Source organism: Zalophus californianus, chromosome 14 (genome assembly GCF_009762305.2).
Source record: "Zalophus californianus isolate mZalCal1 chromosome 14, mZalCal1.pri.v2, whole genome shotgun sequence".
Classification (NCBI taxonomy): Eukaryota; Metazoa; Chordata; class Mammalia; order Carnivora; family Otariidae; genus Zalophus; species Zalophus californianus.
Window position 1 is genome coordinate 27,483,147 of NC_045608.1, and position 16,000 is coordinate 27,499,146.

A 16,000-nucleotide genomic window follows, 5' to 3' on the forward strand; every position below is an offset into this window, starting at 1 on the left:
CCTACAACCCCCCACCCCCCTTTGGGATATATGTGACATTCCTCAGGCACTCCTAGCTGCCCTTTAAAAACAAATGGTTAACTGATAGAGATCACAGTCTTGCAGGACAGGAGTCTCCCTCAGTTTACAAATGTCCTAGTGATTTACAAGGAAGAAGCTTTCAATAGCCTAACTTCCAAGAGACCCATAACTCAGTTTCCTGAAGCCCTAACATCACCCTCCCCTCCATAAACTTAAGGGAGGCTGAGGCGCAAGGAAATGTAAATAAAATTGAGTTTCTTCTGAACCTAAAGCGCACTGACAAGGACATGTGATAGGAGGAATGTAACATTCCTCCAGGAAACTCCCAACTGTCTTCATGTTAGTGCCTCATTAGAGGGAAAAACAGCAGTGGCTTGACAATAACCAAGCCTCTAGTATCCTGAGAGTCTTTAGCAAGTGACAGTCCTTCTGGACACCCCCTTTGTCCTCACCGCCGCAACTCCTGAGTATGTAATCAGCCCCTCCTCAAGACCACAGGGCAGCCCCTCTTTCTGCCCACAGGGCCTGTCCCCGTGCTTTAATAAACCTCCACTTTGCACCAAAGACGCCTCAAGAATTCTTTCTTGGTCGTCGGCTCCAGACTCCACCCCACTGAACCTCACCTATATTCCAAAACTGCATCACCTATGACACTTGTCATCTCCTCCTCCCTCTCTCCCCCAACGAAGTGAAGCCAGAGAGTAGGGTTGCAGAGGCTTCTCCTCTCTGCTGGGGCCCTGGGCCCCCTCAGAAGGAGAGGGTGGGAGGTCCTGGGCAGCCAGGGGTTGACTCTGAACCCAGGGCTGGGGGGTGGCGGCTGGATCCTGTCCCCAGTGGAAGTGTCCCTTTAATAGCTTGCTGGCCTGGGCCGGCTAGGGTGCCTGCTTTACCTCCCATTCAGCTGTGGTTGCTGCCACTGTGCTGACTCATGCGCCCCAGCTGCCCGCAGGAGCTGGAAGCATGGGCTCCCCAGGGGCCTTGGCAGGCTGGGGGCTTCTGGATTACAAAACGGAGAAGTATGTGATAACCAGGAATTGGCGGGTGGGCGCCCTGCAGAGGCTGCTGCAGCTTGGGGTTATGGCTTACGTGGCAGGGTAAGAGAAAGACTCCTGGGCCACACTTGGCTGGGGGGATAATGACTGGGCCTGCTGGGCGGAGGGTTGACGGTCTGACTCTTCAGGGGCTGAGCTGGTGGTAGCAGAGGGGAGCAGGTTGGGACAGGGAGGAAGTAGGCAGAGGGAGGATCTTTGTCTGTCTAGAAGCCAGTGGCTACAAGAGCAAGCTGTGGGCCTGGGTCCTCCTGTGTGCCCACCTGCTTCCTTTCCTGGGCCTTGTTTCCGGGTCCATATTGATCTCTGGGCACAGAGTACCCACGAGGCCCCTGGTGGGGCAGGAGGTATAGTCCCTGATGCTTGGGAGAGCTGGGAGACCACCAGTTTTAACTGGGTCAGAGGAGTCTTTAAGGAGGACTTGGGCCTAGCCAGGGCAGGGGGAGGGTGTTGGCTGGTGAAGGAGGTGGTGGTGGGCATCTCCAAGCCCATGAGTGCCTGATAGGGGACACCCATGAAAGGCACTGGCTGTCTGATCATGGTTGGAGCTTCTGGCCTGTGCAGGGTGTTTGGGGTGGGAAATGAGGCTGGAGGGGAGGCAGGGGCCCTGAATGCTGGGCTGGGAGCCTGGAGGGTGTGTGAGGAGAGAGGCCGAGAGGGCGGGGCCCGCTCTGCCACTGCTCACCATGGACCAGAGACAGGCCACACTGCCCACCGCTTCTTCCTAAGGTGGGCTCTCCTCGCCAAAAAAGGATACCAGGAGCGAGATCCGGACCCCCAGATTTCCGTCATCACCAAACTCAAAGGGGTTTCGGTGACCCAGATCAAGGAGTTGGGTAACCAGCTGTGGGACGTGGCGGACTTTGTGAAGCCACCACAGGTAGGTGCCTTGGTCCTGCTGCCAGGCAGTAGCACCTCTGACACGACCTTTGCGGCGAGTGTGTGTGTGAGGGGCATGTGAGGCCCGAGCGGGGTGCTGGCACCGCATAGGGTCGGGCTTGGGAAGGGCCTTACAGAGGAGTAGAGCCTGGATGGGGCTTTCCGGGATGTGTAAGAGGTTTCCAGGTGGACAAGGAAACAGAACAGGAAGCCAGGCCAGAGGAACTGTCTTTATAAGGGCTGCCCCTGGAAGAGTGGAATGCTTAGGAACTCAAGGCTGGAGCTTGAGGATGGGGCAGGAGAAGTGGAGCGGACCAGGGTCTGGAGCTTTTGGAATGCTCCCCTCCCTGACCTGGGGCACGGCTCCCAGGTGCTCCTCCTCTGCCCCTCCCACACAGCATTTCCAGCTCCTTCTTCCCCCACCCAGATTGTCCACAGCTTTGGTTTCTACCTTTATCCTGCCAATGCCAAAACTGTAGCCCCAGCGACTGCCTGCCCCAAGTGCCACCTGCCTCCTGGGTTCACACACACCACGTCCAAAGAGAAATCATCTCCCTCTCCCGGGGTGGCCTCTTTTCATCCAGTGAGGGCCAAAGCTGGACCTGTGCCTCCCTTCTGTGCATATTCTGTCTCCTAGCAGTGTTCACTGCTGCCTGGGTCATACCTGGATGAGGCTGTGAGCTTCTAGTGGGTCCCCGGTGCGCGCTGCCCAGCAGCCAGCCTGAGCTTTCCTATGTGATATCAATCAGAGCCTGCCGAACCTTGTTTCCACTCTGGGAAGACTCCCTTTCCATGGTGGTGGCCACCAAGTCCAGATCTTCGCCACTGTCACACCCGCTGCCTTCTCTCCTTCCTGGGTGTGCATTGCCCCAAACTTGCAGAGCTTACACATGCAGCACTTGGGTGTCAGCCACCCGGCCTGTCCTCACCCTCCCTTTGCCCAGGTGGAGCTCATCACCTGCTCCTCTCGCCCCTGACCATGCATGCAATTGAGGGGTCCACCTCCCCCTTACCTTGGGCAGGTCCCCAGTCCAACTCAGCTCTGGATCTTCAGTGCCTAGGAGCAGGAGGTGCTTGGACAATTCTGGTTGAGAGAATGAGTATGAACATGAAAAATACACTTGTCTCAAAGAGGCAGCTGTGGGCTTCTCGAAATGGCCAGAAACCTGGCCAGCCTCTTATCTCTACTCCAGCTGGCTTCACTGGAGGCACTTTCCTGACTTGATCGGGCCAGGACTCTTTTCCCCACCAGCCAAGCTGCCAGTTCTGGCCTCTCCCTTTGGGGGAGGGAAGCAGGGACCAACCCTGACGCTTGCTTTCTAGGGAGAGAATGTGTTCTTCTTGGTGACCAATTTTCTCGTGACGCCAGAACAAGTTCAGGACAGATGCCCAGAGGTAAGGCTGCCCAGGAGCTTCCCAGCAGGTCCCTAGTTCCTGTGCCAGCCCTGGATCACCAGCCATGTCCCCCGTTCTCCTTCCCACATAACTGAGGGTTCAGTATGTGCTCCTATATCTCAGGCACTGAGCTAAAACCTTTTCGTGAATCATTCCACTTAATCTTCACAAATACCCTGCCTGGTAGGAATTACTGTGATCCCAGCAAGGTAGACTCACGTGCTCAAGGCTGTCCAGCCTCTGGACCTCTGAGCTGTTTTCTGGAGCCTTCCACCATAGCCCTCTGTGAGATGTCCTGGCCCTTCCCATCCTGGTCCCACCTCTGGGCACCCTTCAGGTTGTCAGTGTAACACACAGAATTGGGTACAAGGCTCAGGTGAGCTCTAATAGCAAGAGGCTAGATCACCTTCTTTTTTCCTCTTTTTTTTTTTTGTAAGATTTATTTATTTATTTTTAGAGAGAAAGAGCGTGAGCAAGTGTGAGCAGGGGTGTGTGTGGGGGGTAACTGGTGCAGAGGGAGAGAAAGAATCCTGAAGCAGGCTCCCTGCTGAGCGAGGAACCCCATGTGGGGCTCGATTCAAGGACCCTGAGATCATGACCCGAGCCAAAATCAAGAGCCAGCCTCTTAACAAACTGAGCCACCCAGGCGCCCCGATCACCTCCTCTTTTCTATGCTCAGTCTCTATTAATGTGTCCCAAGTCAGCTTCCGTTTTTGTGGCCAAACAGCATACTCCTGCTGATGCTGAGCTCAGGGTCACTTATGATCTCTGGATATTTTTCACTACAACTGTGGTCACACCAGAGTCTCTCACTCCCTATTCTTGTCTATTTCTCATCCAGAATCACAGGTTTTCCGCCTGAAATCTCAACTTTTCCCCTTGCCTGAGGGTGTCCCACAGATCCAGTGTCTGTCACAGAGCACACTTACTCTTCTCTCCTGCTGTGGGTTTTTTTCCAAAAATATTTTTACTGTGATAAAATACATGTGACATAAAATTTACCTTCTTACCCATTTTTAAGTGTATGGTTTCCAGCTGTGGATTTTGTTTGAGCAGTTGGCACCCAAGACATAGCCCTGGAAGCCTACCTCTATGGTGACCTCTTTTTAAAATCCAGGCTAACATTTAATTGCTTACGGGGCTGGAGAGTACCTGTGTGGTCACCTGTCCCCTATGTCCTGGTTGTTGGTATCACCACAGATGCCGGGGGTGTCACATGTCCCAGGCTGGCCCCATCCGCAAAGGAGGTAAAGCATGTGCACAAAGGATGTGCAAATGCACATGATGTCTTTCTTTTCCTAAACGTTCAGAAGACATCTAATTAATGTTGAGTGTGTAGGCTGTCCTGAAATTTTGCTGAAGCCATCATTCTGCGTTTTCTGGAATCCATGTGATTCCTCTTTGCCTCATGTCCTGGCTTTGAGCTCTTCCCATGAAACTTCCAGGGCTGGGAAGGAATTCATCAGATCTGACAACATGACTTCCTGAGACTAGACAGCGTTCCTGCCATCTCCTCTTGGGGGTCCTGGTCATCCAGTCCCTCCCAACACATGCACTGTTCTTCTTGGAGAGCCCAGCCTCCAGCAAATACCTGCTGAGCCTCGGGGCGGGTTGTGTGTGTGGGTGGGTGGGTAGGGGGCAGGCCCGATGCTGGGGATGCAAAACTCCACTGCTTGTATCTCAAGCAGCTCCTGCCTAGGCAGCCCAGCCAAGGAGGCAGTTCCTGGGATGCGGGCAGAGCCCATAGCTGGAGACCCAGCGAGGCATGTCTGCCGGCCCAGGGCCTCAGGAAGGGTTTCCCACAGGAGGAGACTCAAGTGGGATCTTGAGAATGTCCAAGCAGAGGGAGCTGTGTGAGCAAAGGCCCCAAGCTATGTGAGATGAGGCACCTCCGGGGTCACCTGCTTCAGAGTGGGGTTGGAGCCTAGATTTGGATTGAGGTGGCAAGGAGGTAACCCGAGATCTCAGGGGCCCTGTGAATTCTGCTAAGGAGCTGAACTTGATCACAGGAGTGTGGCGGAGGCTGAGATGGTCTCTGCTGAATGAATGGAGGCAGATGACGCAGAGACCAGGCCCTGTGGTGGTCACCATGGGGTCCGATTGGAGGAGATGGCAGCCCAGCCGGTGGGGGAGAGGAGGGGTGGACTCAGGACACAGGTGGCCCTACTCTGTCCTCTGCCCACTTATCACAGTCCCCACCCCTCACGGTCCCACTGTCTCATTTGGCCTAGGGTCCCCGAAACCTTCTTGCCACCGTGGCACTGGGCTTGTGAGCCAGGTGACCCGAACCATGGCGTTCATTGTCGGCCTAGGGCAGAATGTATCTGTGAGAGTGTGCTTTCCTCTCCAGGCTCTAGGGCCCCCAGAAAGCTTGCTACCTCCCCCTTCTGACGGACCCCTAGAATACTGTGAGCGTGCAGGTGCTAATGTCCCTGTTTTATGGAAGAACAAGCAGTGTGTGTGGTCCTACCCACTTCCCTACCCAGACCCCTCCAACCAGGGCCCTGGCCTCTGTTCCCCACACCCAGTGCCTCCACCCTGGCATGAACTTGACCTTCCCAGAGTCCCTTCACCTTCCCTGTTCTGTCATCTGAGTCGGACCAGAGGATCTGGGCCTCCGGCAGGGAGAGAACTATCAGGAAGGAAGGAAGCTTGCTGTGCCTTGGAATACAGCACCTGAATCCCTAGCTGGTCGGGGGGCTGCTCGCTACCCTCCTCTGACCACCTCCTTTCATTTGTACCCTCCAGCTTTCCCATGTGCCCCCCAAACTCAGGCATCTCTATGGGGCTGAGGCAGTGGGGGCCACACCTGTGTCCCTGCAGGCTTCAAGGCTGGGTCACAGAGGGGAGCCATACCCCGGGCCCTTGGCAACTCTGCTTTCCCCACCTCAGCACCCCTCCATCCCGCTGGCTAATTGCTGGGCCGATGAGGACTGTCCCGAAGGGGAGACAGGGACGCACAGCCACGGTAACTGTGGGCCCTGTCTTCCAGTGCCTCCCCTGGGTGGGGTGTCCAGGGGCTGGGCTGGGACCCTGGGTGGCTCTTGAGGGCAGGCCTGGTGGTGCCTCTGCGTCTCTCCTTTCTGTCAACGGCCCCCTAGCCCTACCCCCGCCCCTCCCCTGGCCCTGTGGAAATTTGAGGGCCTGGAGTTTGTCTTTTTTTCAAGGCATAAAAACAGGCCAATGTGTGGAATTCAATGGGACCCACAGGACCTGTGAGATCCAGGGCTGGTGCCCTGTGGAGAGCAGCACCGTGCCCATGTAAGTGTGTCCCCCACGCCCCCTCCAGGACAGGGCCCCAGAACCGCAGAGCCTGCCCTTCACTTCCGCTCTGCCCGCAGGAAGCCCCTACTGGTCCAGGCAGAGAACTTCACCCTGTTCATCAAAAACACTGTCACCTTCAGCAAGTTCAACTTCTCCAAGTAAGCGTGGGTGGGTCCTCCTGGCCCCAGACCCTCCTGGTCTCCTACCTGGCCTGACCCCCGTCCCATCCCCCACCCCCCAGGTCCAATGCCTTGGACACCTGGGACGCCACTTACTTCAAGCGCTGCCGCTATGACTCACGCTACAGCCCCTTCTGCCCTGTGTTCCGCATTGGGGACCTCGTGGCTGCGGCTGGAGGGGTCTTTGAGGACCTGGCATTGCTGGTGGGTCCACGGGTTCCAGGAGGGCTCAGGGAGAGGGTCCGGAGCCTATGTGCTGGTGAAGCAGCGATGTGCCGTGTGCAGGGAGGTGCCGTGGGCATCCGAGTCCACTGGGATTGTGACCTGGATGCTGGGGGTTCCGACTGCCAGCCCCACTACTCCTTCCAGCTTCAGGAGAGGAGCTACAACTTCAGGTGCGGCCCCCACTGCCCTCTAGCTGCTCCTTGGCCAGGTCACCCCTCCACCCGTGTCCTCCTGTGGCAGCCAGGACCCACCACACGGCGGCCCACCCCTCCGGGCACTCCACTGTGTGTGCAAGGGGGGCCCCAGGGCCAGGAGGGGTGTTCTCAGCCTCTCTCCTTATCCGGTCCCCCTCTGTCCCCTGACACTCCTGCCCCCCAGCCCCTCCCCCACTCCCCCCCACCTCTAGCATCTCCCTCCTCGGCACAGGGGGGTTTCTTTTTTACTTTTGCCTTAGGTCTTATCTAAAAATTCTCAGAAACCTATAGAAAAGTTCAAAGATTAGTACTGTGAACACCCGTACCCATACACCCTTTATCTGGGTTCTCTAAGGGGTTTTTGTTTTGTTTTGTTTTGAATTTATTTTTTACCATTTTGCCACATTTGCTTTCTCTCTCCCTCTCTAGAGTAAGCCGGATTTATTTATTTATTTATTTATTTAGATTCATTAAAATATTTATTGTGATTAAAAGTGATTAAAACTTTGTCAAAGAGGTGAGGCAAATGCACACATCATAGAGAGCCAAGTGTAGGGGGTCTCTGAATCACAGCAGTCAAAAGAAAAGTGCTTTAGGAGATCAAGAATGAGATTGCTTCCAGCTGGATAAATGCAGACAGATTTCAAAGGGAACTATTTGAAAGTGAGTGCCAGAAGAATGAGGACCTTCCCCACGTGACTGCTGTCGCCTTGTCACACTCAAGAAATTTAACATTGGCAGAAGAAATCTAATATTTAAATTTCCCCAACTGTGCCAGTAATAGTCCTGTATCTTTTTATCTTCCAATCTGGGGATGCACTCAGGGACCTTGCATTGCATTTACTGTCGCATCTCTGAGTCTGCTAAACAGACCTCCCCCCCACCCTGCCAGTATCCTCCTGTCACTTCCTGTCCCCTGGTCATTGTCACGAATATGCACACAACAACCACCAGGCCTAGAGGTGATGCCCCTTGATGTCCCCTTTACCCTTTAGACTCACACAGCTCAGGGCTTGCCTCCCTCCCTGCCCTCACCCCCCCGACCAATGCCTGTGTAGGGACCCTTCTGTCTGTGTAGGGACCCTTCTGTCCCCTCTGTCGCCTGAGCAGACAAGGAGCTTCCAAGAGGCCGGAGGTCCCAGTTTGCTTTTCCCCTGTGTTCCCAGCAATGACACAGGGTTGAGACAGCTGGGGCTGGGGGTTTATAGAGTCAGTGGACGTTACCCATCCAGGCAGGAGGCCTGGAAGGGCCGGGCCAGCCCAGGAGCGGCAGCAGAGCAAGACACCACATTTTCTTTCCTGCCCTCAGGACAGCCACTCACTGGTGGAAGGCCTCAGGTGTGGAGGCCCGGAGTCTGCTCAAGCTCTATGGGATCCGCTTCGACATCCTCGTCACTGGGCAGGTAGGAGGTGCTGCGTGAAGGCAATGGGGGGTGGGGGTGGGAGGGGGAGATAGTCACAGCCCTAGAGGCTCAGTCCGGGTTGGTCTCAGGCAGGGAAGTTCGGGCTCATCCCCACGATCATCACTCTGGGCACTGGAGCAGCTTGGCTGGGTGTGGTGAGTCTGGCCAATGTGGGCTCCCTCTGGCTACAGCGACTGTGTACCCAGGATGGCCCAAGTGCACTCCAAGCACCCCGACCCCCACCATGCATGATGTTGAGTCTGGGGGTGAGGGCTGGGGAGGTGGCCGAAGGGCAGGCTGAGGGCCAAGACACAGGTCTGCCCCGCCTCTCCCAGATCACCTTCTTCTGTGACCTGCTACTGTTGTACGTGGATGAAGAAGCCCATTTCTACTGGAGTACCAAGTATGAGGAGGTAGGCTGCGGGCCTGTCCGGACCCTGGGCTCGGCTACATTTTGGAGGATACTGACCAGAGCCCTGATCGGATGTTCTCATCTGCAGGCAAAGGCCCCGAAGGTGACCACCAACCCTGAGCAGACAGAGCCAGCTTCTACACCCCCGCACGTGGCTGCCCAGGTGTCTTAGAGGGGGCCCAGTCTGGGAACCAGACACCAACACCAGAGTGGCCCATGCCCAGGCTCTGGCCCCCACTCACTGGCCTGTTCCTGAGGCTGTTTCCTGCTGGTTGCCGGGTGGGGACCCCATCTTGGGGAGCTGCTGGATAAAGCCCCAGCAGGACCAGGGTCGGGGGTGGGGGGAGAATTACACCCTTCCACTCCCAGACAGACTGACCCTTTCCTGACTCCAGCTTCAGCAGGGTGCTGCCTGGGGGGGGCCACAGAAGCCAGTTTTGTAGAGACCTGCAGCAGAACAGGAGCCACGGAGAAGGGGAGACCCTGGGGCACCCATGTGGCAGGGTAGTGGGCCAGTGGGGCTCCTGCTGTGTCTGGGTCTAGAGAACTCTCTCCCAGTCCCCGTCAGCAGTGTTCCCAGCGGTGGCCTGCTCACCAGCTGTCAGCAGCAGCCCTCCCACTGGCTGTGGCAGACTCCAGCCTCCAGCCCCCCTCCATCCGCCAGCACCTCTATCGTAGGTAGAGCCCCTCCGTCTCAGCTGTGCTGCACCGGGGGCTGTGCAACCAGAGTCTGAAGCAAGGTAGAAAGAAGCCTGACAAGAGGGGTCAGGCTGCTCCGGTGTTGGATTGCCTGGGGCAACCTACCCAACTCTGAATGAAGAGTGAGTAGGCAGATAATCCAACCCCTACGGACCCCCAGGCAAGGACACAGGCACCCTTTGGTCTCACACTGGCCCAGTTGATGAGCATCAGCCCCTCCCTGGTGGTGGCCCTCAGGCTATGGGGTTTGGGATAGGGAGGAGAGACTGGAGGGCCTGAGATGGTGGTCACTGGGTCCTTTGGGATCTTCTGTAAGGCTCCTCATTAACCACCCCTCCCCAGCCCAACCCCTAGAACCTGCTCACTGGAGCCATGGGAGTAGGGAGGCTGTACATCTGGAATTCACTGCTACCCAAGGTCATAGCTAAGAACCTGTCAGGGCATCTGCTTGTCCCAGCCTGAGGCAACTGCATGCAGGAGACCTTGAACATAACCCTAGGTAGAGCCCAGTGGCTGGAAGGAATGTCCCTCACAAAGGACACAAAGGTGCCCCGCAGGCTGGCTTGGTATCTTTCTGGAGTCTGATTCCTGCCTGCTGGAGAATTTCCCCTGCCCCAGAGTCCCACAGTCAGGAGGGGAGGAACAGGGGCTGCAAGAGCCAAACTCCCTGTGGTCCCAGGGCAGAGGCAGGAATTTGGGAGAACCCACCCGAGGGAGGCAAGGGCCTTCTCTCTCATGGGTCCCTGGTGACCAAGGGTGAGCTGGCAGCTTGGCAGCGGAGCCACAAAGACCAGTTGGGGAGGGCCAGGGCTGGGGCTCAGGCTGGGCTAGCATCTGGAATCATCTGGCACCTGGAGCCTCAGCAAAGCCTTGGGGTCTCCACTGCTTCTCAATCCCCAGAGACGTGTCCATGGGGAGGCAGGTTCAGGAGAGCCAAGGTGAGAGAACATGGCTCTGAGGCCTGGTTATTGGAGTGGGGTCACATGTACCTGGTTGTGCTCAGGGCTCTAAGTGGTCATAGCTGCAGAAAGTCAAGGAGTAAAGCCTGCTCAAACCAGCAGCTTCCTGTGTAGTCCTTATAGGCAAGAACGGGGAGTTGGAAGCATCTATGATGGACATAGCATGGCTTTAGGGAGACCAGTGGGGAAAGGGGAAGGATGGGCCTGCGGACCCCCACCTCACAGCCACCAGCTGGGCTCAGCGGTACTTGGAGCAGGCCCAGGCCTTGTGCATCCGTACGCAGGAGTGTATACCATACATGTGTGTAATATCCTAAGCCTTTATCGCAAAGCCCTTGAGGGAAGGGGGAGAGTACCAGCTGTGACAGCTAGAAAGCTGTGGCCAGGGCCTGAGGCTGGAAGCAGCAACACGTTGCCTCAGTCTGCATGTGGGTGTGCATCGTCAAGATGGCCATGCAGGCACGTGCCCCAGAGGAGCCCTGGGCAGGCCTCGGGGACATGCTATGCTTTCTGGGAGCCTTGGGAACCCAGGAGGACCCTGGAACTCCACTGCCCTTTGTAGGCGACCTTTTTGGGGCCCAGGTTCTGCTCTCTGGATCTCCCCCTCCAAGGGACATGTGGGGAGCCTGTGATGGGGGGAGCCTGACTCTGCCCTTTTCATGGTCCCCTCCTCTCCTGGTGTGTGTGTGGGTGTGTACATAGCTCCGCTCTGAGCTGGGCAGAGGGCACCAGCCTGAGGGCAGGACTCCAGGGCCCAGGCCGGTGGTGTCTCTGATTCAGGGTTGTCCCAGAGCTGGTGCCTCCCTCTTGCCAAAACTTAGCATCTTTACTGTGGTTTGGGGACAATCCTCTGGTTCTTGGGGGGGGGGCAGGAAAGCACTCAGCTCCACAAGGAATGAAATGGTGGACACAGCAGCAGGGCACATGGCTGGCCAAGACGTTATTATTGTGGATATCTGGGGGCTGTGGGCCTCTCCCCTGCCCACCCTCACCCACCCCAGCCCACCCCACCTGCCCAAATAGCTGGAGTTGCTCATGAACAGGAAGGCGCTGGACAAAATATTCACCCCACCAGCACTGGCCATGGCCCACTCCCCCAAACCCAAAACTAGGCACTTGGGCTAAGGCCCCCAGGTCTTGAGGACCCCTCAGCATGAGCAGGCCTACAAACCTGAGCTGGTTCAGATAGAAGGGACTCCCAGCCCCTCTGGGCTCCTGAGGACATGGGGGAGGGCAGAAGGCGCACGGACAGGCCTCCAGCTCGATTCATGGACTGGTGGGCTGCTCTGTGGGGCTGGGCTCCTGGGTAGGCACCTGGCTGGTGGGCTGCACCGTCTGCACCGTCTCCTCCAGGCTGGTGCTGGGGAACACCACGTAGCGTGTGGTGGTCAGCTCTGGCGGCTCCCGCTCGTTCTCTTTGCTGTGCCAGATGCCATAGCCAAAATACACGGCAAGTCCTGCAGGAGTTGTGAGAGACTGAGGGCCGGGTCCCAGCCCTGCTTGCCCTCCTTGCCTGTCTTCTTCCTGTGGCCCACCCAGGGCCCCAAGCCTGGCCCCCACTCACCGATCAGCAGCCAGATGGAGAAGCGCAGCCAAGTCAGGTAGCTTAGCTTCAGCATGAGGCAGATGTTGAGGAGGATGCTCAGGGCTGGAGTCAGGGGCACCATGGGGATCTGAGGGGGCAAGAACGGGGGTGGGCTGGACTACAGGGAAGGTCTGCTGGCTCAGGGTCTGATTTCTCAAGAGTCCACAGAGCCTTTCTCCATCTCTGGAGATTTGGGAAACAAGAGCCCACTTGCCATGCAGAAAAAGAGAGGGGGATGGGTGTATGGGCCTCCCCCACCCTGTGAACCCTGGTTCATCCTGGCACAGCAGAGGAGGAAAGGGCAAAGAGACCTAGCTGGGCTGATAGCCAGTGGGCATTGGCTGGGGGAGGTACCTGGAAGGTGTCTTGCTGGCGCTGTTGCTGGTGGGCCCCCAGGACGAGGAGGCTGAGCAGAAATGCGACGGAGCTAAGCAGAAGCAGCAGGATGTAGCCCCAGTATGGGAGGTGCAGGGCTGAGTCCCCGAAGACCAGTACACAGTCCAGGGTGATGGCCGAGGCCACCAGGATGCTTAGTGCCCACGCCACAGCAGCTCCAGGGCTGCACCTACCTAGGAAGCCCAGGTAGGGCCTCAGAGCTGGCCGCAGCTGCCCAGGCTCGGGGGCTGAGGCCTGCTCGGTGCCCACCAACTGTATGTGGTCTGAGAAAGAGTGGTACTCTTTGACCCTGGAGCCAGGGCTGGCTGGGCCTGGGGAACTGGATGCAGGGGCCTTCTGGAAGCGTAGCACAAGAATACTGGTGGCCACGAAAGTGTAGGCCAGCAGCGTGCCAATGGACAGGAATTGGACCAGTGCCTCAAGGTCCAGCAGCAGCGCCAGGAAACTCATGAGGCTCCCGAACACAATGATGCCCGCCAAGGGCACCTGTGTCCGGGGGTGCACTCGGGCAAACACCTGGAAGAAGAGCCCGTCGACGGCCATGGCATAGACGATGCGTGGCAGGGAGAAGAGGCTGCTGAGCAGGACAGTGTTCATGGCTGTGGCAGAGGGTGGGGGACTGGTCAGCATGGTGGAGAGGCCCACCAGGGGTCCCTGCTGGGAGGCAGAGCATGCACAACCCCTTGGGAACATGGGCATGAGTTTGTCTGGGATCTCAGAGTGAGCCTGAGTGTATGTGGGTGTTGGATTGTTACCCCACCACCCCCACCCCCTCCACAAGGAATGGGACACCCTAGTTTAGGTGACAGGCCCATCAGAGAATCTGATGAGGGCTGAGTCCTTCTCCCAGGAAAGGACCCGGAAGCGCACTTTCAGAACTGACATTTTAGGTACCATTGGGAGGGGGCAGTGAGTAGGGCCCTCCCAACAAGCCTGGGTGGAGAGTCAAATGATTAGCCCCTTCCTGGACCCATTACGTAACTAGTAACAGACCCAGATGGGGACGTGTTCCCCAGGAAGCTTAGGGCAGGGCACCACTGCCCTGTTCACTCCCACCACGCCTGAAAGGCCCCTTACCGCAGATGGAGCCGGCTGCCACGATGAAGCCTGCCCAGCTGTAGCCCCGCCGATAGAAGGCGTCAGCGAGTGCGGAATCAGGGTTCAGGCTGTGCCACGGCACCATGAGGGTGAGCACGGTGGAGACAAGGATGTAGGCACCAGCTGCCAGGCCGAGCGAGATGGAAATGGCTATCGGCACAGCTCGCTTCGGGTTCCTGGCCTCCTCGCTGGAGGCGGCAATGACATCAAAGCCCACGAAGGCGTAGAAGCAGGTGGCGGTGCCAGCCATGATGCCGGAGAAGCCGAAAGGCGCAAAGCCCCCCTCCTCAGCACTCCAGTTGTGCGGGCGGGCCAGGATAAAACCCAGGATGATGATGAAGAGGATGAGGACCAGGCTGACCACGGAGAAGGCGTGGTTGAGCCAGGAGGAAACTCGGGCTCCACAGGAGATGAAGGCGGAGGCCAGAAGTATGATCCCAGCAGCCAGGAAGTCTGGGTAGTGGGCCAGCAGCGGCACCTGCCAGGTTCCAATGTGGGCCTGGGTGAAGTTGTGGATGCGGTGGTTGAACATGGAGTCCAGGTAGCCACTCCAGGCACGGGCCACAGCTGCACCACCAATGAGGTACTCGAGGAGCACGTTCCAGCCGATGAGGAAGGCCCACAGCTCACCCATGGACACATAGGTGAACAGGTAGGCAGAGCCCGTGCGGGGCAACCGGGCCCCAAACTCTGCATAACACAGGGCTGACAGCAGGGAGGCCACGGCGGCCACCGCGAAGGACAAGAGCACCGCGGGGCCGGCCATCTCCTTTGCCACAGTGCCTGTGAGCACATAGAGGCCGGAGCCCACCATGCCACCCACGCCCAGCAGGGTCAGGTCCAGCGTGGACAGGCAGCGCCGCAGTGACGTCTCCATGGTAGACTCCTCCAGTGGCTTCAGCCGGTTCAGCCTCTGGCAGAAGCGCGCCAGGCTGGCAGTGCTGGGCAGCCCCCTGACCATGATGGGCAGCTGAGAGGAGCACCACACCAGCTGCCGGCACCTACCAGGGCCAGAGGGGAATGACAGGTTGCCCAACCAGGTATTAACCAGGCTTCAGTCTGCTCTGTTCATCCCCCTGGGGACCCAAGTGCCTGCATAGCTAGCTTGCCTGAGGGCTGGGATCAGTCAGGAGTGGGCAGGAGGTCACAGGGAAGAATGGCAATCCTGTCTGCCTCTGGGCAGGTGAGGGAGGCTTGTGCAGCTGGACCTGGGCGCTTCTGGGGGAGGGGGGTGGTAGCTGAGGGTGAAAAGCGCGCAGCTCCAGGAAGCGCGGTTGGGAAACGCTCCTCGGTCCGGCGCTCCTCGGTCCGGCCCGGCATCCGGCATCCGAGAGCAAGGTGGAAACCCCAGGCTTCCCGGGAGCTGGGCCGGCCCTCCAGGACCCGGAACAGGAGGGGCTCTGCTGTCCTGGACGTGAACCAGGTGGCCACCTGGCCTCAGACAGTGGCACTCACCACCACACACACACACGCACACACGCACACACCGCCCCGAGGGACTTGGGTATCTGCGTACCCGGCGGCCAGGAGGCAGGCGCTCTTGGCCCAGCACCCCGAAGCCAAAGCTCCGTGCCCTGCCCCCGCCCCGACAGGCCACCGCCGCCACGGTCACCGCCACCCTCCGGCCGGCGGTGCCAGTTCCACCCGGGGATCCGAGGTTTTGCCTCCTCTCCGGCTGGAGCATGTCCCTGCAGTAGTCGCTGAGACTCACCTGCTGTCACTGCGGACGCCGCTGCACACGCTGTAGAGGTCCTGCCTGGCTGACGCCGCCTGCGCGCAGAGCCCGCCCCCAGCCCTTCTGCGCCGGAGCCAGAACGAGGCCCCACCCACCTCGCTGTCACACAAGCACCCAGATAGCCCACCGTACCCATACCTCCCACGACGGAGACCTGAACGTTTCCCAGATCTAGGGAAGTCCTGTTACTGTATCTGGTTCACAGATGAGGGAGCCCAGGCCACCAGGTAAGTGACTAATCCAGATCACTGGGGTGGCCTTGGGAGGCAGGCAAGTTTAAGGACGGGATCTGGAGGGATCTGGAACCCACCTGCTTGCCACTGCTGCAGTAACCCTCCTTGATTCTTCACCTCCGCACAGCTGGTCACCATCCAAGTTCCCCTCCCCCAACATTGGGGCGTTTGGGGGGCTGCAGGGAGTCAGACAGACCTCTGGTAAGATGAGGGTGTGGGTCTGGCTGAGTGGCCCCAGGCAATCCCTGACCTGTCCTGTACAGGTGGCAGTAAG

The 16,000-nt window shown here is 58.1% G+C and overlaps 2 protein-coding genes across 7 annotated transcripts; one reads left to right on the forward strand and one right to left on the reverse strand.

Annotated features, from left to right (window-relative positions):
* Window positions 1-908: 908 nt before the first annotated feature.
* On the forward strand, window positions 909-11,217 carry P2RX6 (purinergic receptor P2X 6). Of its 6 annotated transcripts, none has more exons than XM_027576540.1 (12): window positions 909-1,037; window positions 1,800-1,950; window positions 3,273-3,344; window positions 6,237-6,312; window positions 6,512-6,605; window positions 6,686-6,766; window positions 6,850-6,991; window positions 7,073-7,182; window positions 8,516-8,609; window positions 8,699-8,764; window positions 8,945-9,022; window positions 9,110-11,217. In XM_027576540.1, the coding sequence occupies exons 1-12, from the start codon at window positions 982-984 to the stop codon at window positions 9,191-9,193; spliced, it is 1,104 nt and encodes a 367-aa protein (XP_027432341.1). In that variant the 5' UTR covers window positions 909-981; the 3' UTR covers window positions 9,194-11,217. The 6 variants fall into 6 exon arrangements, with proteins under 6 accessions (XP_027432341.1, XP_027432338.1, XP_027432340.1 ...); XM_027576543.1 differs by having other exon boundaries at window positions 961-1,115; XM_027576537.1 differs by having other exon boundaries at window positions 6,168-6,312; window positions 8,699-9,022.
* A 481-nt stretch (window positions 11,218-11,698) lies between these two features.
* On the reverse strand, window positions 11,699-15,516 carry SLC7A4 (solute carrier family 7 member 4). The gene is made up of 5 exons (XM_027576668.2): window positions 15,470-15,516; window positions 13,738-14,759; window positions 12,619-13,259; window positions 12,244-12,352; window positions 11,699-12,136 (listed from the first exon to the last, which is right to left on the reverse strand). Exons 2-5 carry the CDS (start codon window positions 14,717-14,719, stop codon window positions 11,946-11,948), a joined length of 1,923 nt encoding a protein of 640 aa, XP_027432469.1. The 5' UTR covers window positions 14,720-14,759; window positions 15,470-15,516; the 3' UTR covers window positions 11,699-11,945.
* Window positions 15,517-16,000: the final 484 nt, after the last annotated feature.